The sequence below is a fragment of the Lampris incognitus genome, chromosome 12 (assembly GCF_029633865.1).
Source record: "Lampris incognitus isolate fLamInc1 chromosome 12, fLamInc1.hap2, whole genome shotgun sequence".
NCBI lineage: Eukaryota > Metazoa > Chordata > Actinopteri > Lampriformes > Lampridae > Lampris > Lampris incognitus.
In genome coordinates, this window is record NC_079222.1 from 23552199 (window position 1) to 23579362 (window position 27164).

At 42.2% G+C, this 27164-nt stretch overlaps 1 protein-coding gene across 2 annotated transcripts in view; it reads left to right on the plus strand.

The window, feature by feature from the left end:
* golga2 (golgin A2) overlaps positions 1 to 27164 on the plus strand; it is a 65620-nt gene that overhangs the window by 27516 nt on the left and 10940 nt on the right. For both annotated transcript variants that reach the window (XM_056290334.1, XM_056290335.1), the window contains 15 exons: positions 9392 to 9454; positions 13608 to 13688; positions 14401 to 14439; positions 14581 to 14643; positions 14944 to 15037; positions 15147 to 15253; positions 18548 to 18606; positions 20569 to 20710; positions 21012 to 21101; positions 22616 to 22723; positions 22959 to 23046; positions 23431 to 23573; positions 25126 to 25344; positions 25667 to 25780; positions 26173 to 26397. In XM_056290334.1, the coding sequence (XP_056146309.1) occupies positions 9392 to 9454; positions 13608 to 13688; positions 14401 to 14439; positions 14581 to 14643; positions 14944 to 15037; positions 15147 to 15253; positions 18548 to 18606; positions 20569 to 20710; positions 21012 to 21101; positions 22616 to 22723; positions 22959 to 23046; positions 23431 to 23573; positions 25126 to 25344; positions 25667 to 25780; positions 26173 to 26397 (1635 nt within the window). The remainder of the gene's footprint in view (positions 1 to 9391; positions 9455 to 13607; positions 13689 to 14400; positions 14440 to 14580; positions 14644 to 14943; positions 15038 to 15146; positions 15254 to 18547; positions 18607 to 20568; positions 20711 to 21011; positions 21102 to 22615; positions 22724 to 22958; positions 23047 to 23430; positions 23574 to 25125; positions 25345 to 25666; positions 25781 to 26172; positions 26398 to 27164) is intronic.

A 27164-nucleotide genomic window follows, 5' to 3' on the forward strand; every position in this document is an offset into this window, starting at 1 on the left:
GATCCTGAGGGCAGGATAAGCAGTGCTGCCTCTGACAGTTGATCACAACATCCTCTTACATCGTTTTGAGACAGGGGTTGGTATCAAGGGCTTGGCTGTTAGCTTATTATGCTATTACCTCACCAACAGAACTTTTTCTGTTTTTCTGGGTAACTTCATCCTTCGATGGCTCAGTTGAGTTGTGGTACCCCTCAAGGCTCAGTTCTTGGCCCACTTCTGTTTTCTTTATACATGCCCCTTGGCCAGGTCATTCAAAACCATGATGTGCTTTACCATTTTTATGCTGACGACACTCAGTTATACATGCCACTAAAATGCACAGATCCTAGCGCCCTAGCAAATCTCACAGCTTGCCTCTCTGACATTAAATCCTGAATGTCCAAAAATTTTCTCAAATTTAATGATGATAAGTCTGAGGTCATTCTGATTAGTCCCGAAAATTCCATCAGCCCTTTTGTTACTAATCATGGTCATCTGTCAGGTAGTATCTAGCATATTTGATGCTAACCTCAGTTTTGATAATCAAACATTTTATTCAGTCATGCTTTCTCTAGTTCAAGCTGCTCTCAAAAATTAAGGTCATTTTTATCAACTGCTGATCTGCAAAAAGTTTTACATGCTTTTATGTATTCTCGCCTTGACTGCTGTAATGCACTTTACTCGGGTATAAGCAAGGGCTCCATCCACCATCTGCAGTTGGTACAAAATGCTGCTACTCAGCTCATTACCGGGACAAAGAGTTATGACTATATCACTCTTGTGCTCACCTCCCTGCACTGGCTCTCTTTTATTTTTGGCTTTTAAAATTTTATTTCTCAATTTTAAGGCTTTAAATGGTCTTACTCCTACATACGTTTCTGATTTATTGCTCTCTCGGCTATTAAGATCGGCAGATGGAGCCATGCTGGTTATTCCTAGGTCTTGGTTACAAAAGAGTGATTGGGCTTTTGCTGTTAGAGCCCCCCCAACACTATGGAATGTCTTCCCATCGAACGAATACAAACCAAGTTTCTAGCTTCTTTTAAATCTCATCTTAAACCTTTTCTTTTTATGAAAGCTTTTACAAATGTTTGATATTTGTTTTTATTTATTTATACTGTTTTTATTTTTACTCTTATTTGGTCTTACTGTTATTTTTTGCCTTGTCTGGTTTTATTTCTTTGTAAAGTACTTTGTAACATTGCTTTAGAAAAGTGCTATATAAATAGTTATTAATATAATTTCGCCTGTATAAGTCAACCCTTGTGTATATATCTGAAGGTTGTTGTGTTGTAGTGTTGTTATTATATGTTAATTACACCGAGAGAGCCATGAAACCAGAGTCGGATTCCATGTATGTGCAAACGTACATGGCCAATAATTAGTAATATTCATTCATTCATTCATTCATTCATTCATTCATTCATTCATTCATTCATGATCTTAACCGCTTATCCTGCTCTCAGGGTCGCGGGGAGTAATAATAATAATAATAATGGATTACATTTATATAGCGCTTCTGATTGTGATTGATTGAAATGGTGGCAATAATCTGAGGACTGTCACAGACATGGGTTAGGGTGTAGGGGAGCTGGTGGGACAAATAGGAGGTGAGAGAGATGGTATTGGCATTGAAGAAGAACAGTTAGAGGCTGGTGTGTTGTCCAAAGCTGTTGTTAGGCAAGTGTCAGCCAGTCAGTGACATGGGGCTGTAGTAACAGCATGAAACATGTTTGCTGAGAGGGCACATCAGCCATAGAAGTCGGGGTGGATACTGTCTGTATGGAAAAATTGAGCTTGTTCCCTCAAGAGGTAAAAACTGTCAATAAAAAATCGACTAAAACGTCCACTACCTCAACTCAGTGTGGGAATTTGGCCCAAGATGAAGACACATGTCCCACAGTTTTTTTTTGAGTTTGTTAAAGAGATGGTTAAAATCCTGTTTTAAAACCTCGGACTGCTGCTTAGTGTTGTCGTTTGTGCCACCATGGACGATAACATTGCAGACGTGGGTACTTGCTGAGGATATCTGCTGCAAAATCTCTGCAATTTTGACACCTGGGAGGCAATGGGTCACTGTAGAAATGGAATTTATTTTCCTTACACCCGAATCACCGACTATCAGAGATGTAGCTGGGTGCACCGGGGGTGGGCGATGTTAAGAGTTGGTCACTGTCCTGGTAATCTTATGGTTGTCAGGAGAGTAGGCATGTCATTGACAGCAAGCCCTTTGAGAGGTACCTAACATGTTATAATTTTACAATGTTACGCCTCCGCGTTCTGGATCATTTGCAGAGGTTTGAAAGTGCATGTAGGGAGACCTGCCAGTAAGGAGTTGCAGTAGTCAGTGCGTGATATTACAAGTGCTGCATGCTCAGACAGGTAGGGTCTAATTTTCCTGATGTTGTACAGGGCAAATCGGCATGACCAAGCAATCGAGTCCATGTGAACCTTACAGGTTAGTCGGTCATCAATCATGACACCCAGGTTTCGGGCAGACTTTGTGGGCATGAGTTGGATTGATCTGAGCTGGATATTGATCTGTTGTTCTAAGGATGGACTGGCTGGGATGACAAGGAGCTTAGTCTTAGATAGGTTAAGCATATAACCTGTATTTCCATATATTCTCTCACAATAATCTTTTTGCCATCTGACATTAGCTTACTTCCATTAAATTGTAGTTTAGGATTACTGCTTAATATATATTTTAATAATATTCCTTTTTATGTAAGGGAAATGCAGATATCAGTCTTTTTCACTGTAGAAGCATTACATGACATTTTCCAGTCAGCCAGTGTTTGGGACTTAAATTCTTAGAAATACATTACTCCCCAATAAGCACATTTATTTGAGTTCCTCTGAATGTCCAAAAAAATTGATGTATGTTTTGACACAGTTATTTTAGTATCTTCTTATAGAGAAAGTCATAAAAATTGCTACAGTGCCTAGGTCGCTGCACAATACTTGGTTAAAGAAAGTATGCTTGGACTTCCGGTAATGGTGGCTGAGGAGTAGGTGCGCTTCACTCTCCCTCCCAAACGCATTTCAAATTATTACATCTTAAACTGCACTACCTTGCTAAAAACATGAGCCAATCGAAGCCTGAAGGTAAACCAGTAAATAAGAAGTCAGAGAGGAACAAAAAAGACCCTGCCATCATGTCTAAAGCTGAAGCTGTCATCGACCAGACTACTAGCATGGCTAATGGCGCTGTGAGCATGGCTGCCATTGTAAGCCTGCTTGAAACCCACAAGGAAGCTCTCTCTGCAGAATTCAAGATGGCCATCTCCCCACTGGAAAGCAAAATCGACATGATACAGCTAACGGTAACCGATCAGGGGCAGCGGATCACCTCTCTGGAGACAAGCGCTGTATCTACCGACGATCGCCTGAAGGCACTGGAAACTAAGTGCAAGGAACTGATGACCAGTAACGCCAAATTAAAAGCTAAAACCGCAGATCTCGAATCCCGGAGCAGACGCAGCAACATCCGCATCGCTGGGCTCCCAGAATCGGTCGAGGGTCCACAACCAACCGCTTTTTTCTCCGAATTCCTGCACCAGCTCCTGGGGACTGACATCTTGCCCAATCCCCCCGAACTTGACAGGGCCCACAGGTCGCTGACAGCGAAACCGGGACCGGGCGAAAGACCGAGGCCTGTCATTATTCGGTTTCACAACTTCCAAACGAAAGAGAAAGTGCTCCGCGAGGCCCGGAGAAGACGAGCAGAGCCAGGGTCAGAGCTCCGCTATCAGAACAAGCCGATCACCTTCTACGAAGACTACAGCCCTGATGTGCAAGAACAGCGGGCTCCCTACCGTGAAGTGATGCAGCAACTCTACCAGTGTGGTCTCAAGCCCAGCCTCCAGTACTCAGCCAGGTTGATGATTACAATGGAGAACGGAGACAGGGTGCGGCTTTCGTCCGTGGATGCAGCTAAGAAATATCTTTTGAGCAGTCACTCGTAAATCAGCTCCATAAACCAGACACTCCACGTTGCTTCGATACGGTATGTAGCTAATGGTAACGCGGTAGCTAAACGGCTAATTGGCTGACTCGCTAGCTTTGACATGCTAACATAGCTAACGTTGGCTGGCTCGGGCAAGCCTTGGGTTAACGCTAGCGTTAGCATTGGCGTTGGCTGGCGTGCTACTGGCTAGCTAACGTTGGCTAGCCAACAGAACACAGCCAGACGCTAACGTCACCACAGACTACAGATCGGTTCTTACCCACGCTACTGTGCATACACTTTTGATGGAGACTTCGTTGTTGTGTTTGGTAACAGCATTTTTTTTTCTCAAATCCAAATGTTTCATGTTTCTTTTTTTTACATCATATTTGGGACTTGAGCTCACTTATATGCGGGTTTGGCCACTTCCAGTTCCAATCAGAATCGCGACCACACTGGACTCTGAACAATGCGCAGCTGACACCGCTGGATTTATTGTGTTGGTAACGTTACTTTCTCCTGCCTCTTGTTTATTTTACCAACGTTACAGGTTACTTAACGTTAACATGTTATTACTGACTGCGCTTAAAGCTTCCATGCTGGTTCATATGTTGCTTTTATTTTTCTTTCATTTCTGATCACTGTTGGGCTACGTTACTTGTAAGTACACAAATGGGTGCTTCCGTGCCTGATGTTAATGCTACACACAGCACAGTTGACTGGCCATATTTAGTTTAATATTTGAGAAGGGTATGTTTGAGAAGGGTTTTCAGAACCGACCATTACAGTATTTTTTTCCACTTTCCCTCTCTTCATACACAATGTTCTATGTTTTACATTTCTCTATACAAAGGTTTAAAATGGGAATTGTTTTATTTCATTGGGGAGGGAGATTAACCTTGGGAAGGATATGTTTATCCAGGAAGGATTGTATCCAGGGATATACGTAAGCTTGCAGTTTCCTGCGGGACTGGGGTCCCCCTGGGGTGAGTATGTGTGTGAGTGTGTGATGTGTGTTGGTCCCCCTTTTTTGCCCCCCCCCTCTCAGCTCAATTTCAGGTACAGGTACGACTTAGGGAACCATGTCAGTGAGTGGTAGAAACATCCGCTTCATCTCCTGGAATGTTAAAGGGATGAACACTGCCATCAAAGCTAACAAAGTGACCAGTCACTTGCAGCATCTTAAAGGTGACCTTTGTTTTTTACAGGAGACACATATCCGCACCTCAGACATTTCTCAAATCAAAAGATCATGGATGGGACACCTGTTCCACTCAGATTTCTCTGAGAGAGCTAGAGGTGCCGCAATTATTATAAACAAGAATGTGGCTTTTGAACCAGTCACCACCATAGCCGACACCAATGGTCGTTATGTTATAGTGACAGGTAGATTACAGAATACTCCCGTGGTCCTGGCCTCACTGTATGCTCCAACCTGGGATGACGACAAATTCATGTCTAATTTTTTCTCCTCCTTACCTAATATCAATGATCACTATATTATCATTGGTGGGGACTTCAATCAGGTTCAGGATACAGTACTAGACAGGTCATCCTCCACACTCTCAACAACGTCAAAGTCCGCCAACATTTTAAAATATCATGCTGAGCAACTGGGCTTAATAGACCCTTGGAGAACTAAATTCCCCTCCAACAAGGTTTACTCATTCTTCTCACATGTTCACCACACTTATTCATGGATAGATTTCTTTTTACTTGATAATAATCTAACTCACAATGTTCGCTCCTGTGACTATCACAGCATAGTTATCTCTGACCACGCCCTCACATCTGTAGAGGTTAATTTCCCTCATGGCAGACCACCTTCCAAACCATGGACATTTAATACACATTTATTAGCTGAGCCGGATTTTAAAAGCTTTCTTGTTACACAAATTCAGGTCTTCTTTGAGATAAATGACACATCAGATGTTAGTAGTGGCACACTTTGGGAGTCCTTTAAGGCGTGCCTCCGCGGACATATAATTTCGTTTGTCTCCCATTTCAAGAAGCAAGAATGTTCAAAATTGATAGAAATTTCAGATGCAATACGAGAACTGGATAGACAATACTCACAGAACCCCTCACCAGCTCTATACACAAAACGGCTTCAACTTCAACTGCAGTACGATTTATTATCAACCGGTCAAGTTGAGAGACTTCTCCTGCGTACCAGACAGCGCTTTTTCGAACAGGGAGATAAGCCAGGAAAACTTCTTGCATACCAAGCACGTGCGGAAAGTACATCCCGGCTGATACCTAAAATACAGTCACACACTGGCGAGGTCACAACAGACCCTATAAAAATTAGTAACATCTTCTCTGAATACTACTCTAAATTATACTCATCCGAGTCATCACTGTTTGACTGGGACAACTTGAATCCTCTAGATCTATTGACTCTTCCCCAGGTGGATGACTCTAGCGAGCTGGGTGCTCCCATAACAATTCTAGAAGTTAAGGATGCAATAAAGTCACTACAAAGCAATAAGGCACCTGGGCCTGATGGCTACACCACTGAGTTCTATAAAACCTTTTCAAAAGTACTCGCCCCAATCTTAGTGAGGGTCTACAATGAGGCCTTCTTAGTAGGCTGTTTGCCCTCTACTTTATCAGAGGCTTCAATTACACTGCTGCTCAAAAAGTCTAAGGACCCACTCCTCTGTGGCAGTTACAGGCCGATCTCTCTTCTTAATGTGGACTTAAAAATACTGGCCAAGGTTCTGTCGTGTCGTCTCCAAAAAGTCGTGCCGGCTCTGATTCACCCCGATCAGACGGGTTTCATCCACGGAAGACAATCCTTTTTTAACACTAGAAGGTTGTTTAATATACTCTTTTCCTCCACCACCGACTCACCTGAAATAGTGCTCTCCTTAGATGCGGAAAAGGCGTTTGACAGGGTGGAGTGGGGGTACTTGTTTTACATACTTGAAAAATTTGGTCTAGGTGCCAATTTTGTCTCTCGGATAAAAGTCCTGTACTCCTCCCCTGTAGCGTCGGTCTATATTAATGGCACTAGATCAAGCCAGTTCTCACTCTACCGCGGCACCCGCCAAGGTTGTCCATTATCCCCATTATTGTTCGCCTTGGCCGTGGAACCACTAGCCATTTGGCTCCGTGGAGAGGACAGATTTAAGGGCATTACACGGTTTGGGGTGTCTCATAAACTGTCCTTATACACTGACGATTTGCTGCTCTACGTTTCCGACCCACTGTCTTCCATTCCCGTAATCCTGAACATTCTGGAACAATTCAAAAAGCTTTCTGGATACAAACTTAACCTCCAGAAAAGTGAATATCTACCTATTAACCCTCCCGCGGAGAGACTCCCCCAGGCTCCATTTCCCTTTAGACGAGTCACCGAGGGATTCAAATACTTAGGAGTCTTCTTCACCAAATCTTTTACTGAGCTATTCGCAAAAAATGTCCAACCCCTGTTAGATTGTCTTACGTCTGAGCTGTCTAGGTGGCCCTCCTTCCCTCTATCACTTTCAGGATGCGCAAATCTGATTAAAATGACAGTTGCTCCTCGTTTTCTTTATGTGTTCCTCCACATCCCGATTTTCATCAAGAAATCTTTTTTTTCTACACTCAATCAGATGATTAACTCATTTCTGTGGGGCAGTAAAAGGGCACGTATCAAAAGCTCAGCCCTTCAACTCCCCAAGTGTGAAGGTGGTCTGGCCTTGCCAAATATCCGCTACTATTACTGGGCGTGTAATATCGGTAAGATTCTCTTCTGGAAAACCACGGCGGCACAGGATAACCTGCCTCTCTGGGCACAGATGGAGCTGGCCTCTGCACGTCTCTCACTCTGGTCGGTGGTCTGCTCGCAGTTTCCCCCCTCAGCTAGAAAAATATCACAGAACCCAGTAGTCACAAACACTTTAAGGATCTGGAACCAGTTTAGGAAGCAGTTTGGCCTGCACTCTCCAACGGGTCTAGCCCCAGTATATAGAAACCACCTCTTCTTACCATCTTGCTCTGATCCAGTGTTCCAAATTTGGTCAGAAAAAGGACTATTAACCATCTACAATCTGTACGCTAATGGTGTTTTCTCCTCCTTTGCACAGCTGTCAACAAAATTTAACCTTCCACACACCCACCTGTTCCGCTTCTTCCAAATCAGGCACTTTGTTAAAAACCAGTTCCCACAGTTCCCTGGTCGCCCACCAGAAACACAGTTAGACTCGTTTCTGTGTCTAGACGCTAGTCGTAAGGATCTCAACTCAATCCTATACAATAACATACTCAGACTAAACCCAATTCACCTAGACTCCCTGAGAGCCGCTTGGGACCAGGACCTCAGGACCACTATGACAGATGAGCAATGGTGGCAGGCACTAGACCTTGTACACACTTCTTCTATATGTGCAAGACACAGTTTATTGCAGTGTAAGGTTTTACATAGAGTCCACTATACCAACGCTAGACTAGCTAGGATTTATCCAGACAGAACAGACTCATGTAACAGATGTAAACAGTCTCCAGCTGATTACATACATATGTTCTGGTCATGTCCGCGGCTTGCTGAATTCGGGACAAACATTTTTGATACATTAAGTACTGTCTCGGAGACAGTGATAGACCCTGTCCCTCTCACTGCCCTCCTTGGAATTGCCGAATCCCAACATATGTTTCCTAAGGCCACAAACCAAGTTATTGCATTTACTACTCTACTTGCCCGAAGGCTCATACTTCTTAAATGGACCCACTCTTCCCCTCCCACTCACAATAGCTGGATTCAGCAGATACTACACTGCATCAAGCTTGAGAAAATTAGATACTCATTAAAGGGTTCTCTACAGACATTCCGTAAAACTTGGCAACCCCTCTTAGAACACATTAACACCTTAACTATCAATGAAGAAACTGACTGATCAGAGCTGACCCCCCCCTCTTTTTTATTATTCATTATTCACTCTTTTCATGTTATCCTTACTTTATTCCTTTTAGTTTCCCATCTCTCTTCGTTTACCATGTTTTCTCTCAACTCTCTTTAGTTGGCCCCCTTTTTTTTTCTTCTCCTCCTTCCCCTCTCCCTTGAAATGAATGTGTGTGTGTATGAATGTGACCCCAGGGGAACGGGCGGGATAGTGGGCGGGGGGGGGACTGGAGTGGAGGGTGGGGAAGGGGGTTCATGGGATGGGTGGTGGGGAGGAGGGTTCATGGGATGGGTGGTGGGGAGGGGGGTTCATGGGATGGGTGGTGGGGTGGGGGGTTTCGAGAATTGGGTGGGCTTGCTTTGAGGGATGGGTTTTTGTATCACTAGCAGGACAATTTAAACACTGTTGTCTTTATTGTTCCACTGCTAACACAATCATTCTTAATTCTACTGTATAACTGTATAAATGCATTTGCCTTCCTGTGTGAAAAGCAATAAAATTATTTTGAAAAAAAAAAGAAAGTATGCTTGGCTTTCGTGTTAAAAGTGGATTAATGTGTCTGTCTTTGTCATTTCAGTCATCTAATGCTTATGTCAATGGGGATGGTGTACCTTCTCCAGCTAATGAAAAAGAACTGGAGGTAAGAGAGAATATCAGTATAGTGTCACCTCAGGACACACGTTTCCAAAACTTAACCAAGGTTTTAATTAAGTTATTGACCAATTCCAGTGAAGTGATCGCACAATATTAAGTGGTGATCACACTTAGAAATCAAAGTAAAGGACCTAATACATACTTTTTCACCACTTTTTTCTAGTTTCACAGGGTGGTGAGTCCTTCTCATAAGAACGTTGAAGAATACAGTGCCTTGCAAAAGTATTCAATCCCCCTCACACATCTGTTCCTGAACAATATTATTTTTGTGAACCCATAAGCTCTAACCTCATGTTCCCAAAGTCAAAATAAGTTATGTTTCGCTGACTTTTTATTAATTAATTAAAAACTAAAATATAGTTCTTGCATAAATATTCAACACCTTGTACACTGAAAGCTCCAAGTTTACACAAATGACAAATTATTCCTAAAACAAACTCAGGTTAACACAATTGGACACAATTAGTGTGCACATGTAAGATATTAAACTAACAGTCTTGTTTATGGGTATATAAAAAGCACTCTGTTTAAAGTTCATTAGCCAGCCGAGAACTCCAGTAGAAAATGATGACAAAGGAGCATAATGCTGAAGTAAGAGACAAAGTGATTAAAATGCAGAACGCGGGAAAGGGATACAAAACAATATCCAAGTGTTTGGATGTCCCACGGAACACTGTTGGATCCATTATCAGAAAGTGGAAGCTGTATCACACCACCCAGACGCTTTGTAGGACCGGCCGTCCCTCAAACCCAAGTGTCCGAGCAAGACGTGGGCTGATGAGGAAAGCCACAGATGATTCTGCAATCACTTTGAAGGAGCTCCAGAGGTCAGTGGCTGAAACTGGAGTAAATGTGCATGAGTCAACCATATCACAGGCTCTCCATAAACCTGACCTGTATGGTAGGGTGGCAAGAAAGAAGCCATTGCTCAACATTTTGCATATAAAAGCATGCTTGAAGTTTGCTACCAAGCATGAGCGAGACCCAGTTAGGATATGGGTAAAGGTTTTGTAGTCAGATGAGACAAAATTTGAGCTTTTTGGCCAAAATTCCAAGAAATACGTATGTGTGGTGCAAACCCAACATTGCTCATGCCCTAAAAAACAACCTCTCTACAGTGAAACATGGTGGCGGCAGCATTATGCTATGGGGTTGCTTTTCATCTGCAGGCACTGGGAACCTTGTTCAGATTGAGAGAAGAATGGATGGAGCTAAATACAGGGAAATATTGGAAGAAAACCTGTTGCAGTCTGCCATAAAACTGAAGCTTGGGAGAAGGTTCACCTTCAAGCAGGATGATGATCCTAAGCACAAGGCTAAAGCAACAATGGCATGGCTCAGCAACAAAAAGGTGAATGTTTTGGCGTGGCCAAGTCAAAGTCCGGACCTCAACCCCATTGGAAATCTGTGGCACAGACTGAAAATTGTAGTTAAAAGGCACCATCCCAGCAACCTACAAGACCTGTACAAATTCTGCCAAGAAGAATGGACAAAAATTACTTAAGAAGAGTGTGCAAGGCTTGTACATACTTACCCCAAGAGAATCATGGCTGTTATTGCAGCAAAAGGGTACTTACACAAAGTATTGGTATGTGGGGGTTGAATACAGTTTTTAATTTATTTACAAAAAGTCAGTGAAACATAACTTATTTTGGCTTTGGGGACAGGAAGTTAGAGCTTATGGGTTCACAAAAATGATATTGTTCAGGAACAGATGTGTGAGTGTCTTTTATAATCCAGAAATTAGTGATGACTGTCAAGGGGGTTGAATACTTTTGCAAGGCACTGTACCTTCCCAGCTGTCTCCCTGAGTATTTATTACTTATTATTTATTATTGGGTGGGCACGGTGGCCCAATGTTCAGCACTGTTGCCTCACAGCAAGAAGGTCCTGGGTTTGAACCCCAGGCCATCCCAAGTCCTTTCCATGTGGTGTTTGCATGTTCTCCCCATGTTTGCATGGGTTTCTGCCGGGTGATCCAGTTTCCTCCTACCATAAAAAAAGACATGTATGCTAGGGTTAATACTCCCATCTGTGTCCCTGACAAAGGCAATGGAAAGAAGAACTGGATTTGGTCCCTGGACGCTACAGCTTCCCACTGCTCCTATACCATAGGCTAGGTTAAATGTAGAGAACAAATTTCATTGTAACCTACAATTTTGTAGGTTTTTGTTTTTTTTGTGTAATTTCCCCCCCTTTTCTCCCCAATTGTATCCGGCCAATTACCCCACCTTCCGAGCCATCCCGGTTGCTGCCCCAACCCCTCTGCCGAGCAGCGGAGGGCTGCAGACTACCACATGCCTCCTCTGATACATGTAGAGTTGCCAGCCGCTTCTTTTCACTTGACAATGAGGAGTTTTGCCAGGGGGCAGTAGCGCGTGGGAGAATCGTGCTATTCCCCCCAGTTCCCACCTCCCCTTGCACAGGCGCTCCAATCGACCAGAGGAGGCGCTAGTGCAATGGCCAGGACACATACCCACATCCGGCTTCCCAGCCGCAGACACAGCCAATTGTGTCTGTGGGGATGCCTGACATAACTGGAGCTAACAAGGGGATTCGAACCGGCGATCCCTGTGTTGGTAGGGAATGGAATAGACCGCTATGCTACTCGGATGCTCACAATTTGATTGTAATCTACAATGACAAAATAAAAGTGGCTTTCTTTCTTATTTCTGCAGTAGTTGCCAGCCATCCGGAAACTCTTCACTACCACCCAGTACCTGTCTCTGCTCCGCCCTGAACTCCACACAACAGTCTTCTTTCTTCAACTTCCACCGTTTGATCCTTGGGTCTTGCCTTCACTCTCTTCCTCTTCTTGATCTTCAAAGTCATCCACCAGATCTACATTCATTACTGCCTAGCTGCATTCTCCCTTCTCATCATCCTTGCTGTCTCTGATCTTTTGCAGATTGCACCTCCTGCATAAGATATAGTCCAGTTGTGTGCACTGTCCTCCACTCTTATGTCACCCTGTGTTACTCTCTCTTCTTGAAATACGTATTCACCACATCCTTCCACTTTCCACTCCTTAACATCATACCTACTCATCACCTCCATTCCCTTCACCAACATCTTCAATGAAGTCTGCTACAGTCACCACTCTCTCCTCCTTGGGTACACTCTCCACCATTTCATCGAACACACTCCAGAATTTTTTTTCTCTTCCATCTCACACCTTATGCGCTGACAAAATTTAATTAACACACCTTCAATTTACAGCTTAATGCTCATCACTCTGTCTGACAATCTCATCACCTCCAATACACTCTTGACGTACTCTGTCTTCAGAATTACCCCTACCCCATTTCTCTTCCCATCCACACCATGGTAGAAGAGTTTGAACCCACCTCTGATGCTCCTAGCCTTGCTCCCCTTCCACTTGGTCTCTTGCACACAGTACAAAGCACATCACCTTCCTTTTCTCCATCATATCAGGCAGCTTTCCTCCTTTACCAGTCATAGTACTTACATCCAAAGGTCTGACTCTCACCTCCACACTCCTACTCTTCCTCCTCTCCTGCTGCCTCTGGACATGCCTTCCCGAACTCCTTCGCCTTCGTCCAACAGTAGCAAAGTTTCCACCGGCACCCTGCTGGCCAATAGTACTGGTAGCTGTCGTTGATAACTCGGGCATCGACCGATCCAGTGTGGAAATCTGATTCATGATCCGCATATTTGATTTGCCAAAGGTTTTACACTAAGAATGGACTGCCTTGTGCATCCCCAGTTGCTGGGTTAAACTTTAAAGACTTGGGTTGTAGCTTTAAGGACTAGTTTTGCATTTCATATGATTTTGAGAAACTAAGGTCTCAAGGAAATTTGTCTGTCTCTAGGAAATAATACTCAAATATGTAAGCATGGGAATAATACTCTTATATGTAAGCATTAGATCTCTTTTGCCCTTAGCTGGCCGCCAATTAATCATCCTATCTTTTGTCTCATGTGTTACTTCTTTTCTGTACCATATCATTTGTAAGTAAAATTTGCATGGTTGTAAGGGTTCAATTTGGCTTTATGTTAATAATTTATACTCTTGTTTTCTTTCCTGATCCAACATGTTTTCATCTACGCCCACTTCTTTATGTCATCTCTCTTTTGTGTTTTCTCTCTTTCCTTGAATGCACATTTGCACGCAATAGAGTCGTAATCAGGAGCTGGCTGCTGCCCTGGACTCCAGCAATTTAACAAACTCTCAGCTAAATACCAGGCTCGACCGGCTGGTAAGAAGCTGTGTGTTTGTGTTTGTCAGGGTGTGTGTTTGTTGGGAGTTAAGGGCTCCGTAGCTTTTGCCTCGACCCACACTAACTTCTCCATAATGACCACAACAAAGCAGATACATAGCATTAAGTTAGCATGCCCTACTAGACACAAGTCATGCACGTTTTACCTTATCCATCATCAATGTATCATCTCTTACCTCTATTGACAAATTTCTCTTAAGTTCTCAAAAAAATTAACATCTGTGAACGTTTTATGAAACGACATGACTCATTCTTAGATTTTGTTAAGCTGGCTTTACATACTAACAGCAATACTATTACTACTACTTTTTGCTGCCCCTGTTAGGTGTCACCACAGTGGATCATCCGTTTCCATTTCTTCCTTTCCTTTGCATCTTCCTCTGTTACACCAGCCACCTGCATGTCCTCTCAACAAATCCATAAACTTCCTCTTTATGCACGTGCGAAAAGCAATAATACAAATAAATTCAAATGAGTTAACTTGATTGCTTTGCATTAATTTTAACATGCTCTCTGACGTACAAATGAAGGCCTACCTGTACTTGCCAAAACACCAAAGCTGCATTAAGTGATTTCTGACTGTTAGAGGGCAAATGGTTGGACTACAGAGATTATAAAAACATTTTAATTTTAATTAAATGTTTAAGAAAAAAAATCCTTAAGTGACATTTATTTACTTTTGCTCTGACAGACACAGCAATCTCAGGAGCTCACAGTCCAGCTACAAAAGGTAAACACTATCTTTCTCTTCTTTTTGTTTGCCTGATTGTCTGTACCTCTTTCTTTTCCTCCCTCCTCAGCTAAAGAGTTTCTTGCTTGTTGTCTGGATTTTCAGACATTTAGAGACATTTATTTTTCTGCTTTACACCAGGAGCGAAAAGAATTTGAGCAAAAATTTGCAAAAGAGCAAGGAGCCATGCGAGAACAACTACAGGTAAACACTGCCCATTGCTCATAGATAACTGGATATTTTATGTTTCTGAAGAAAAAGATTTTGTGTGCATGCCCTGAGAGACCACATTACCATACATTTTCCACCTCCTGAGGGAATTCATGTATTCTTGTCCAAGCTTTATCCTACAAGTGATGTAGATTAGGCAAGTTTTTGCATTTTATCTTCTAAGAAGGCCTATCCTATATACAATATATATACAATATGTTTAAAGTTATATTTGACTTCACTGAAGATATCTGTATGAGTCTCAAGAAGAAACTGGTCCTGTTTACTCCATAGGTCCACATTCAGACCATTGGGATCCTGGTATCGGAGAAATCAGAGCTGCAGACAGCATTGCAATACACACAACAAGCTGCACGGCAGAAAACAGGTAAATGTTATAAGAAAATGTTTACATTTGCATTTTCTTCTTGCTAATTTTACACAACTTTTACCATTAATTTGTTCTTGTCTGTCTTTTCCGTGTCTTTTCTGTTTAGGAGAAGCAGAGGAGCTGAGTAACCGTCTGCAGACCACCAAGCAAAGAGTATCAGAGCTGGAGAGAACTCTCTCCTCCGTCTCCACGCAGCAGAAACATGTAGAAAAGGTAACATGCTTTTCAGTGATGGATCTAGATTTTATTTGCATAAACTGCTATTCATTGTCCACAAAAATATATGGACCAGATTTCAGCAAGAAATGTGAAAGATGCAGGTCACAAATGCAGACGGTAATGATGTAAAAAAAAAAAGTATATCAAAGGGATAGTGAGGTTATTGTGACTACTTTTTTTCCATTTTTAAAAAGAAGGTAAAGCATTTTTTGGAGATGTATGCTGAAATGCCATCTAGACCTCACACTGTTGAGTGAGCATTTCCATGCTGTTGTTTGAGTGACAGCTGAATACTGGTTTTACTGGGAGACGGTCTGTCAACTCCCTGGTCATACAGCTACAAACGACATTACGAGGCGAACGATAGCACACTTATATCTAACATTCATTATCTGGCACTTAATATGGTGACTAGAGTTGGGCGATGTCTACCAAATTGGCATATGAAGACACCCATAGTGAAACATTGCGATTGATGATGATATCATTGTTGGGGAGTATAGACTAGCATTTTAAATATAGTCGTAGTGGTGTAAATGCAGAATTTACCAGTGAATTAAAAAAAAAAAAAAAAGGCAGTCAGCCCAGCGGATGTGAGCAAATATTGATCAGTGATGGTGGCAAGTCACCATGCATTATGGCGGTGACAAACTTCGTTGCTAAAAAGTACCGCTTCACCCATCTGGCAGTTCTTTGGGTTTTGGCCAAACGAGATTTGTGTTCTCACAGACACTCCTTAAAATACATATTCATCAGTTCTAAGGTGCTAAATGTTTGCACCATGGTGTCCACCTTCAGTTGCACTCGCAAAATCAAACTCCACTCCGCTGATGAATCAGAATGGTTACTTTCTAAGCATGCAGTGCCATTAGCACCATCGCAAGCCTGAAGTAAATCTGGGGGGGGGGGGGGGTCAATGTTATGCCTCCCAAGGATAAATGAAGATTATTCTGAGCTTCAACTTGATCCCTGGGGAAATCCCCGCAAATAAATATGTTGGTGTGGACCGAGGGGGGTGCTTTTAATTCACGATGTTATGATCAGTGGTCAATGGTCCGTTGACTCAGCTGCAAAAATGACCAGTTTATCAAGATATTTTATCTTGTTTTAAGTCTCAATATATTGCTAGTAAAGTTTTCTTATCCCACTGACAGATAATATTGCTCATTTCAAGAAAGTGCACTTGTTTTATGATTATAAGACTTGTTTCAAAACATTTACTCAGAAAAAATTGTCTCAAATCAAGTTTCTTGCTTTAAGATGTATTTTTCTGTTTAGTTTGTGAAAATTTCTCACAACACGTGTTCATCATGAAACACGTACTCTTTCTTGAAACAAGCAATAATGTCTGCCAGTAGAAAAAGAAAATATTCTTGAAATAAGCATTATGAGACTTAAAGCAATATCAAATAATTTGTTAAGTTTGTCTTTTTTTGTTAGTGAACTGTCTGTTGAAGGACCAGTCGTGAGAGTTGCTGTTAGGGTTGTAGGCTGCTTGGACAGTGACGGCACCCAAAACTTTTTCAACTTTAGTCAGTGCTGCATGTTATGGGGATATAAGTAATATATATTGAAAACACATATTCAAAAACCGCACTTGTGCAGTATTGGCATTTGTTGGGATGTCCTGTGGTTTCAACAGCAGTTCTAAACTTGAGTCACTCTCTCACCCTGGTTGATGAATGCAGCTGCTTGAACTAGCTAATGTTAGCAACACATTGTAGTTACTTGCAAAATCTGTTATTAGCCTTGCTAAATGACAGTATAAGTCACTACAATAGTCTTGATCCAGTACTTAAGATGCATAAGGGTTCACTTTGGACACAAAAACATGAATTAAAGTACTTTGGGGATTGTTGATATGACTCTTGGCTTCAAAATTAGCTGAGAACAGAAGCTACTTTGTTTCTGAGCCTAGTTGTTAAACCACAAAAGCAAAGTGGACGCTGCAAATCAGGACCATATATGTCTGTATGCATGCTGAATAATCCAGGTAAGAAAATCAAAGAAGGTTGAATCAGTTCATCTGGATACACCGTTTACTGACAGATACGTTTCATCACTCATCTAGGTGACCGCTTCAGTCTAAACTGACTGCAGGTATCCCCACCCTTATATACAATATAGTTGCATGTAAGCTCTCATGTGTACAGGATAGCTCTCCTGTGTACACAGGAGAACTAATGCGTCAGGCTAGGACTCCACAGTCTACGCCCATCTGCAGGCAGTGGCCACTCTTTCAAGGATGAAGATGTGCACATCCATGATAGAGAGGAACGCTAGTTTGAACGGGGGGTCAAAGAGGCCATCAGTGTTAAGAGGGGACGACCATCCCTGAACCGGGGGGGGGGGGCTAAGAGTACGTCTGTCGCCATCTTACAATGCTGTGATTTGCAACCATTCCCAAGTCTTCTGTGAATAGTATACATGGTCATTGAAAGTCTAGTTAATGGTCACACCCATATTTGCATGTGAAACTGGTTGTTGGTTTCAGTCGTTATGCAACTGAGTTTGAGCCAAGAGAGAGCTAAGCCAGAATCACAAAAATAAATAACAATTTATTCTAATAGTGTACAGTGATCACTGTTGTCAAAGGCTGCACTGAGGTCCAGTAGTAGAAGCACAGTGGTGGAATCGGAGTCCATGGCAAGTAGAAGATCGATTACCACTCTGGTCAGAGCAGTTTCAGTGGAGTGACAGGCCCAGAAATTTGAATGAAAAGGTTAATATAGTTATAAAATATTGCATATATACATATTATACATATGATGTTATAACATATATTAGTTATAACAGTAATAGTTATAACATATATAACATATTGTAACATAAAATATGCATTTCAGTTTTGGTTGGACTTTAATAGGCAAATAAGAAGGTGTTCTTCATTGCATTCTACTTTTTTTTATTTTTTTATCTATCCATCATTAAAATATTGCCGTGCTTAATTTGGAATTGCACAGACAAAAACTTAACTTATCACTTCTGTTTTAAACAAATTACCACTTTGCTGAATCATTTCACTGGGCTTCAGCATAGTCCAACGGGGCAGTCCTTTAAGCCCTCAAAAACCATGATATAGGTCTTTTTTCAAAATGGGAGGCTGAGTGGAATCAGACATGTAGTGTTTCCATAAAAAAAAGTACAAACCATCTTCTGTTAATTCAAAATGAGTTCAAATTGCACTTCCACAAATATGTTTTCCTTGATAATTCCAACTGTAGGTAAAACCATGGTAAAACTATTGTTTGTTTGTTTTTTTAAATAGTTTCTGTCTTTTGTTTACAGAATAATAAAGAACTTGAAAAGGAGAGAGACAACCTAAGGCTAGAGGTCTACAGACTGAAGTAAGTCACTTATTGCAGGGCTGAGTCCATTAAAGGAAAGTTGGTTCTTGATGTGTTTCCATTATACATCACTAACAGGGCTGAGGTTGTTAGCAGTGTGTTGCATCTGACAGTGCTACCATCAGTCTTTTCTGCTGTCCATTATGCTACTCTACATTTCTGGCCAATTATAACCAACATTAGAGCTTGAACATTATTATTTGTCCAAAGGCTGGGGTTTTACATTTGCAACTGTGTCAATTCATTAAATATTTACTGGGCTATAACATTCAGCTTCGACAAGTTTAGATAATGTTTTACTTTCTCCATTATTGTAATCTCCAGTGCCATCATCTTACTGACCGACCAGGACATAAATATCACTTTGCAATGCTGTTCAAATTGGGCCAGCACCAGATGTCAAACCAGACTGAAATATTTCATGGTTGGTTCCCAAAATAATGCAACCATATGTAATGCAAACGAATGAGGAACTCTCGTTTTCAGCCTCATATAACTGAGCTGTCAGCATCACCAAGGCTGAAAAATGACAGGTGAGAATTAACGAGTGTAGGGTCATAGCCAATTGTTAAAGACTTGTGGGTGACAACTGGGAACATCATGCGTGAACTGCAATTATGTTCACTCATGGGAAACATGGCTTCAACTTAAAAAAGGACAGCAGAATATAAAGCGATGAATGAATTTAAAAGCGTTTTACCTTCTTGAGTTCAAATAATCAAAATTGTATTGGTGGTAGTTCCCATGGGGTTAAGCCTGGGACTAATGAAGTGACTGTTTAGACTGTTATTAACTAGGCGGCACGGTAGCACAGTGGTTAGTGCGGTCGCCTCACACAGCCTCCTGGGTTCGAGCCCTGGGGTAGTCCAACCTTGGGGGTCGTCCCGGTTCGTCCTCTGTGTGGAGTTTGCATGTTCTCCCCATATCTGCGTGGGTTTCCTCCAGGTGCTCCAGTTTCCTCCCACAGTCCAAAGACATGTAGGTCAGGTGAATCCGCCATACTAAATTGTCCCTAGGTGTGAATGTGTGTGTGTGTGTCTGCTCTGTGATGGCCTGGTGGCCTGTCCAGGGTGTCTCCCTGTCTGCCGCCCAATGGCTGCTGGGATAGGCTCCTGAGAGCAGGTTAAGCGGTTTAGATAATGAATGGATGGATGGATGGATTATTAACTATTAATTGGCAAAACTAAGGCTGTTTATTACATATTCCATAGGATGGGACATGATACAACATCAATAACCCCTTTTTTAAAATAAATATATTGATATTTTTCATTCGGTAGCATGGTTGTGCAGTGGTCAGTGCGGTCGCCTCACAGCAAGATGGTCCTGTGTTTGAATCTCAAGGTTGTCCAACCTTGGGGGTCATCCCGGGTTGTCCTGTGCGGAGTTCGCATGTTTGCCCTGCGTCTGCGAGGGTTTCCTCCGGCTGCTCCGGTTTCCTCCCACAGTCCAAAGATATGTAGGTCAGGTGAATCGACCATACTAAATTGTCCCTAGGTGTGAATCTGTCGGCCCTGTGATAGACTGGCGGCCTGTCCAGGGTGTCTCCCCGCCTGCCGCTCAATGACTGCTGGGATAGGCTCCAGCATCCCGCGACCCCAATTGGGATAAGCGGCTTGGATAATGGATGGATAGATGGATGGATCTCTCATTTTCTTGGCACAGCATGGTACTCGAGTGGAAAAACACATTTTAGAATTCAGCTATCTAACTGGCAGACAATACTTGTGGAACATTTTGCTTTAAACATATTGTTTGGCTCCATCATAGTAAATCTTGCTATACTGAATGTTTTGCCCAGCCTTAACCAGCTGATAACACATACTAGATTCACTTGGACTGCAAGGGATCTCATCCTTTCACTGGCCTGTTTGGTGGTTTCTTTTGGGTCTGGATTTTCATAAATAATCTTATTATAATATCTATAATCTATATCATATATATATATCTGTGTGTTTGCAGCAATGTGAGTGAAGAGTGTAAGCAGCAGGGCTCAGAGCTATCAGAGCGGCTAAAGCTTAGTGTGCAGGAGAAAGGAGCCATGCAACTAGAGTTAGAAGAGCTCCACAAGAGGCTGGAGATGGCTGACCTCATGATACAACAGGTATGTAATTGCATAAATGCAAACAAACATGCATGTACATATTGTTTTTAACACTGGCTGAGCAAGCCACTTTGCCTGCAGAAATTAAATTAAGATAAGCATCAACTGATTTCATACTGTCACATTGATGAGACTGACATGGACACATAAATGTCCATATAACACATGTTTTAGGTTGGTCCATGAAATAACCCCCACCCCATTTTTTCATTTATCATGTGTTGTGTGCATATCTGTCCAAACTGATTTTCAAATAATCATATTCTTTCTTTCTTTGTCTTTTTGTGTTTCTTGTGTGTAGTTCTCCAGTCAATCAGGACCTCCAACTGCCAACCAGCAGGTCCAGTTACTACTGGAAGAGAAGCAACAGCTGGAGGCACACAATCATCAGGTCTGTGTATTGACTTTTTGCATTGTTTTAATGAATTACACTTGTCTTAACCAGTTTGCCTGCCTATCTGTTTTTTAAAACTTGATATATGTGTGTATCTAGCTCTAAATATTTTCATGCGCCTAATACAGAATCCAGATGTGTATGCATTCCCTTATCCACTGATTATTTGTGAGTGTGTGTGTTGTTTTTTAATATTCTGAATCAAGAATCATTCATTTCCTGAGCTCTTCCTACATTTGCAGAACATTGTTTTTCAGTTTTTCCCTTGTTTAGGGTAACACCCATTCTAAATGGAGATAGGACAACTTCTGTAAATGGCTTGATTATATGAGTCATTGTTAGCCCACAGCACTCACTCATGACCCTTTAAAGCCTGGCTATTGAGAAGCATGTGCCTATCAGTAGTTGTTATGATAACTATTCCCATCATGTATTTGGACCATTTTATTTGATTTTGAGTGGTCTGATGGATTCAGATGTCTGCAGTTTCAACCAACCAACATCCTCTGAATTCTCTTTAGCCTTATTTGGAAAGTAAAAAACCATGTCCACAGCAAACCACACTGGCGCATGCAGCCATCGTGACGGCAGTGTCACTGAAGCGCAACAAAATTAATGTACCACTGCCTGTGGTTACATAGCATGGCTGTACTAGGCTTGGGCGATGTTTTTTTTTGGGGGGGGGGTGTTTGGGGCTTCTTTTTTTTGCGTGATTTTTATCCTTTTATTTTTCTAAAATAAATTAAATTAAATTATATTTACTCTGTAACAGTTAACACTTCTGTCCTTTGGATAAAATTTGCTTGTAAAAGCTATCACAGGTGCCACGGTGGTGCAGTGGTTAGCACGATTACCTCACAACAAGAAGGTCCTGGGTTAGAGCCCTGGGTAGTCCAACCTTGGGGGCCATCCCGGGTCATCCTCTGTGTGGAGTTTGCATGTTCTCTCCGTGTCTGCGTAGGTTTCCTCCGGGTTCTCCGGTTTCCTCCCACAGTCCAAAGACATGTAGGTCAGGTGAATCGGCCATACTAAATTGTCCCTAGGTGTGTGTGTGTGTGTGTGTGTGTGTGTGTGTGTGTGTGTGTGTGTGTGTGTGTGTGTGTGTGTGTGTGTGTGTGTGTGTGTGTGTTTGTGTTTGTGTGTGTGTGTGTCCGCCCTGTGATGGACTGGTGGCTTGTATAGGGTGTCTCCCCGCCTGCCACCCAATGTCTGCTGGGATAGGCTCCAGCATCCTGCGACCCTGAGCAGGATAAGTGGTTTGGATAATGGATGGATGGATTATTACCCCCCCCCCCAAACAAAAAACAAAACAAAAAAATCAAAAATCTATCAAGTTGTCTATGGTGACTTTGTCAAACATGGTGACTGGCTGCTAATGCAGATGTCAGCCATGAAAATATAATCTCTTTCCCCATTTAAGTAAAAACAATTTCATATGTCTGGATGAAAACCACAGTGTGTAGCTAGTACCTCAAATGGTGTTTCTCTCGGTATGTCCGCTTGTGGTGTAGCTGGTGGAGTCAGTAGCTCAGCTGCAGACTGAGAGGGACCGCTATGCTGATCAGATCCAGGAGGAGGGACGCATATGGAAGGACAAGACAGAACAGCTGCTGACACAGGTACACTGTTCGATACCATTGACACACTAGCGCAATGTGTCATTTTGCTTATTTTGGTATTGTGTTTTGGTGTGAAATTTAGTTTTTGTTTTTTTTGTCCAAGAAAGTCTGTTGTTAAATACATTATGCTGAGCTGCATTTGAGTTTGAGTTAGCAGCAAATGTTATTTTTTTCTGACGTGTGTGTGTGTGTGTGTGTGTGTGCGTGCGTGCATGGTGCATTTGTTTGGTTGTAGGTGACATTGGTGGCAGAGGAAAGAGACAGGAATATCAACCAGGTCCAAGAACTAGAGACCCAAATTGCAGAACTGAAAAACACTGCAGGTGGCTGTCACACACTTCTCCCTCTACTACTGCACTCTTTCTAACATACTCTTCTTCCTCCTCTATCATTCAACTATCTCCCTTCCTCTTCTTTTCTTCATATAGAGTTTACTTTTGTCAATAAGCACTTTAGTCTCACCACCCTGTGTCCTCCATTTGTTTACTGTAGTGGTGCCTTGTTTATACTATGTGTGTAGTGTTTAGTAAAAGGTGGCTTTGGCATAATCCGGAAAGTTTAGTAACATACACTTTGAAAAACTGAAAGCCAGCCACACAGAGGTGAAATGGCTACCAGTGCTTAGTTTATTTTCATTGAATTAAAATGTATCAAGGTGATCAACTCTCTTCTTTTCTTCCCCCCTATCCTATCCCTACCCTCTTCAGCAATACTGTCACAACAGAGAGAGACCCAGGGCCATGAGGAGTCCCAGACCTTAGAGTCATCAGAGACTGAGGTGGCCCTGCAAGAGGCCATCAACCACCTGCAGCAAGAGAAAGATGCTCTGAGTGCACAGTACCAGGCACAAGTATGTAATACAGGAACACGCAAAGCCGATTGCATTTTACAAAGTCACAAACTTTTCTTTGAGCAACAAATGTATTTCAAGTTTAACTGTGGGAAATTTTAACATAAAATAACTCATATCTACCGAGTATGATAAAGTGGTGATCATTTAGCTGCCCTCTCCTAAAGCCTTCAAACAATCAGAATTAGAATCAAGTTTATTGGCCATGTAGGTTTGCACATGCAGTGCCTTGCAAAAGTATTCAACCCCCTTGACAATCATCACTAATTTCTGGGTTATAAAAGATACTCACGCATCTGTTCCTGAACAATATTATTTTTGTGAACCCATAAGCTCTGACCGCATTTTCTCAAAGCCAATATGTTATGTTTCACTGACTTTTTAAAAAAGTAAATTAAAAACTAAAATAAAGTGCTTGCATAAGTATTGAAAATCTTATTTATGATCTGCATATCTGATTTAGCAAAGATTTTACGCCGGATGCCTTTCCTGATGCAACCCTCCCCATTTATCTGGGCTTGGGACCGGCGCTAAGAATGCACTGGCTTGTGCATCCTCAGTGGTTGGGTTGCGTCCTCAGCGGATGATCCGCTGTGTCGACCCCTAACGGGAACAGCCAAAAGTAGTAGTAGTAGTAGTGCTTGCAAAAGTATTCAACTCCCACTTATCAATACTTAGTAGAGTACCCTTTTGCTGCAATAACAGCCGTGATTCTCTTGGGGTAAGTATGTACAAGCTTTGCACATTCTTCTGGAGTAATTTTTGCCCATTCTTCTTGGCAGAATTTGTACAGGTCTTGCAGGTTGGTGGGATGGCGCCTCTGGACTGTGATTTTCAGTCTATGCCACAGATTTTAAATGGGGTTGATGTCTGGACTTGGCCACTCCAAAACATTCACCTTTTTGTTGCTGAGCCATGCCATTGTTGCTTTAGCCTTGTGCTTAGGCTCATTGTCCTGCTGGAAGGTGAACGATTATTGACAGATACGTTTCATAACTCATCTAAGCGACCTCTTCAGTCTAAACTGATTGCAGGTATCCCCATCCATATGAACAATGCAGTTGCATAAAGACCGAAACGAATGACCAGTTTCATATGCAAACATGGGTGTGACCATTAACTAGAGTTTCAATGGCCAAGTGTACCGTTCACAGAGGATTTGGGAATGTTTCCAATCACAGCATTGAAAAATGGCGACAGATGTACTCTTAGCGCCCCCCCACACCCCGGTTCAGGGATGGTCGCTCCATCTTAAGCTAGATGGCCTCTGACTCCCCGTTCAAACCAGCGTTCCACCCTATCAAGCTTGCCTGTGTGTACACAGGAGAACTAATACGTCAGGCCAGGACTCCACAGTGTACGCCCACCTACAGGCCAGTGGCCACTCTTTCAAGGATGTGGATGTGCACATCCTTGATAGGGAAGAATGCTGAACAGCATGGACCAACAGCATATTAAGCAGGTGGTCATAATGTTTTGGCTCAGCAGTGCGTGGTTATATCTGCCAGGTCATATCTATCAAATAAACTGTCTTTATTGCAATCTCTCATAGTTGCGTGACAATGAGCAGCTGAGCCGGCTATGTGCAGAGCAAGAGACCCGTCTTGGGGATCTGGAGCGGCAGATAGAGAGCCAGGCCCAGGAGGAAGAAGACCGCCGACGCATGTTGGAGGATGTCCAGTCAGATAAAGCCACTATCAGTCGCGCCCTCACTCAAAACCGGACACTCAAGGACCAACTAGCAGAACTGCAGAACGGCTTTGTCAAACTAGTGAGACTGGAAATATCCTAAATTTTTGACAACTAACAAACATCTTACTTAATACTCTTCAATCTATGCCTTATGTTTATGCTGTTTTCTCTCTATGATCCTAACTTTTTTCCTCCATCTTTTGTTTTTCCATATTTTTGGCTTTCCTGTCCTAGCTCCATCTTTCATTACTTTTATCTTCATTGATATGTCTGTTCTTCTTCTGGTATTTGCTTTATTCAATGTTTGAGCATTGTACTGCTAACTTTTGGAAGGGCTTTTAGAACAGCAATTAGCTCCATGCCACCTCAAAGCTGTTGTTATATAATCTTCTCTTGTATAGACTAATGAGAACATGGAGCTGACCATTGCCATCCAGTCAGAGCAGTATGTCAAGAAGGAGCTGGCACGCAAGATGGGACAACTCCAAGAGGACTTGCACAATGTCAAGGAGCAGGTATGGTTACACACACACACACACACACACACACACACACACACACACACACACATTAACTCTTAAACATGGATCACTTATAAGTGGAAAATATTCAGTTGCACATTTACAAATGGGTTTGCATATTTATTGTCTTGAACAATGTCATTCAATCAGATGTGTCTCACCTTGGCTGTCTGTTAACCATCTGAAAAAATATTAGAATATAAGGGGAGAGATGAGATAGATCAATAAGTTGATCATATTTATCCCTAACACATCTAATAATGTTATATATGATAGAAATATACATAAACTGACAAACCAGTGAATATATCCTGTGGCGTTGCAGTTGTACTATACATCCTTATTTTGTTAATTTCTTTCTTTGTCTGCCTGTTTATTTCCTTTAGCTGGATCTAAAGAGTCAGGAGACTCAAGGTCTGATGGAGCAGAGGGACCAGGTGGTGGCACATCTGCAGCAGTACTGTGCTGGCTACCAATCTCTTATGTCAGAGCGAGAGCAGCTTCATCACCAGTATCTACAGCAGAGCCAGCTCATGGACCGCTTGCAGCATGATGAGAGCCAAGGTCGCGTAGAACTGGAGATGAGTCACCAACAATTAAAACAAGCACAGGTGTGTACACTGAATTGTAGACATGGGTTTGAATATGCAGTGAAATAATATTAATATTATTCAGTGATATTACATTCAAGATGGTGCCACAGACAGCATCCTCAGTTCTGTGCGCTCTAGTTCTTTTTCTGTTTATTTGTTTAGATGCCAGCTCTCACTCTCTGATCACATTCAGCAGCGAAGAACTTTTAAACCTTCAAATAGCCACTGGTCAAACTTTTTCACTGTTTTTCATTGAATTAGAAAGTTTTACCAAGTTTTTAGTTGGAGGAGCAGCAGCTCTGTATGGGCTTCATCAGAGCCAACGACGGGTCCTTAGACCCTCACATCAGAGGACTCTCTAAAAAAACAACCTTTTAACAGGGAGGAAAAAATATGAAGAAACCTTAGGGAGATGAACAGAGAAGGGATCTCTCTCCCAAGATGGACAGACGTGCAATACATATTGTGTGTAGAGATCAGAACACAATTTACAGAATACAACTCTGAAAGAGGATAACAGAATTATAATGGCATTATAAGATATATGACGAATGTGGTGAGGAGGATGCCAAGTAGTGTCCAGATGCCACCGGAATAGCCTAGGACCTGAGCCATGTGACCACCATCACCACGCAGACCTGGCAGGAGGACAGACTACACTTGCACACAGGGAAACTCACATCACACCATTCGCATACACAGAAGAGACAAGAAAAGACATTAGTCAAACATCGGAGAGAGAGAAGGATACAGCACTGAAACAGGATAACAAAATTATTTGGATT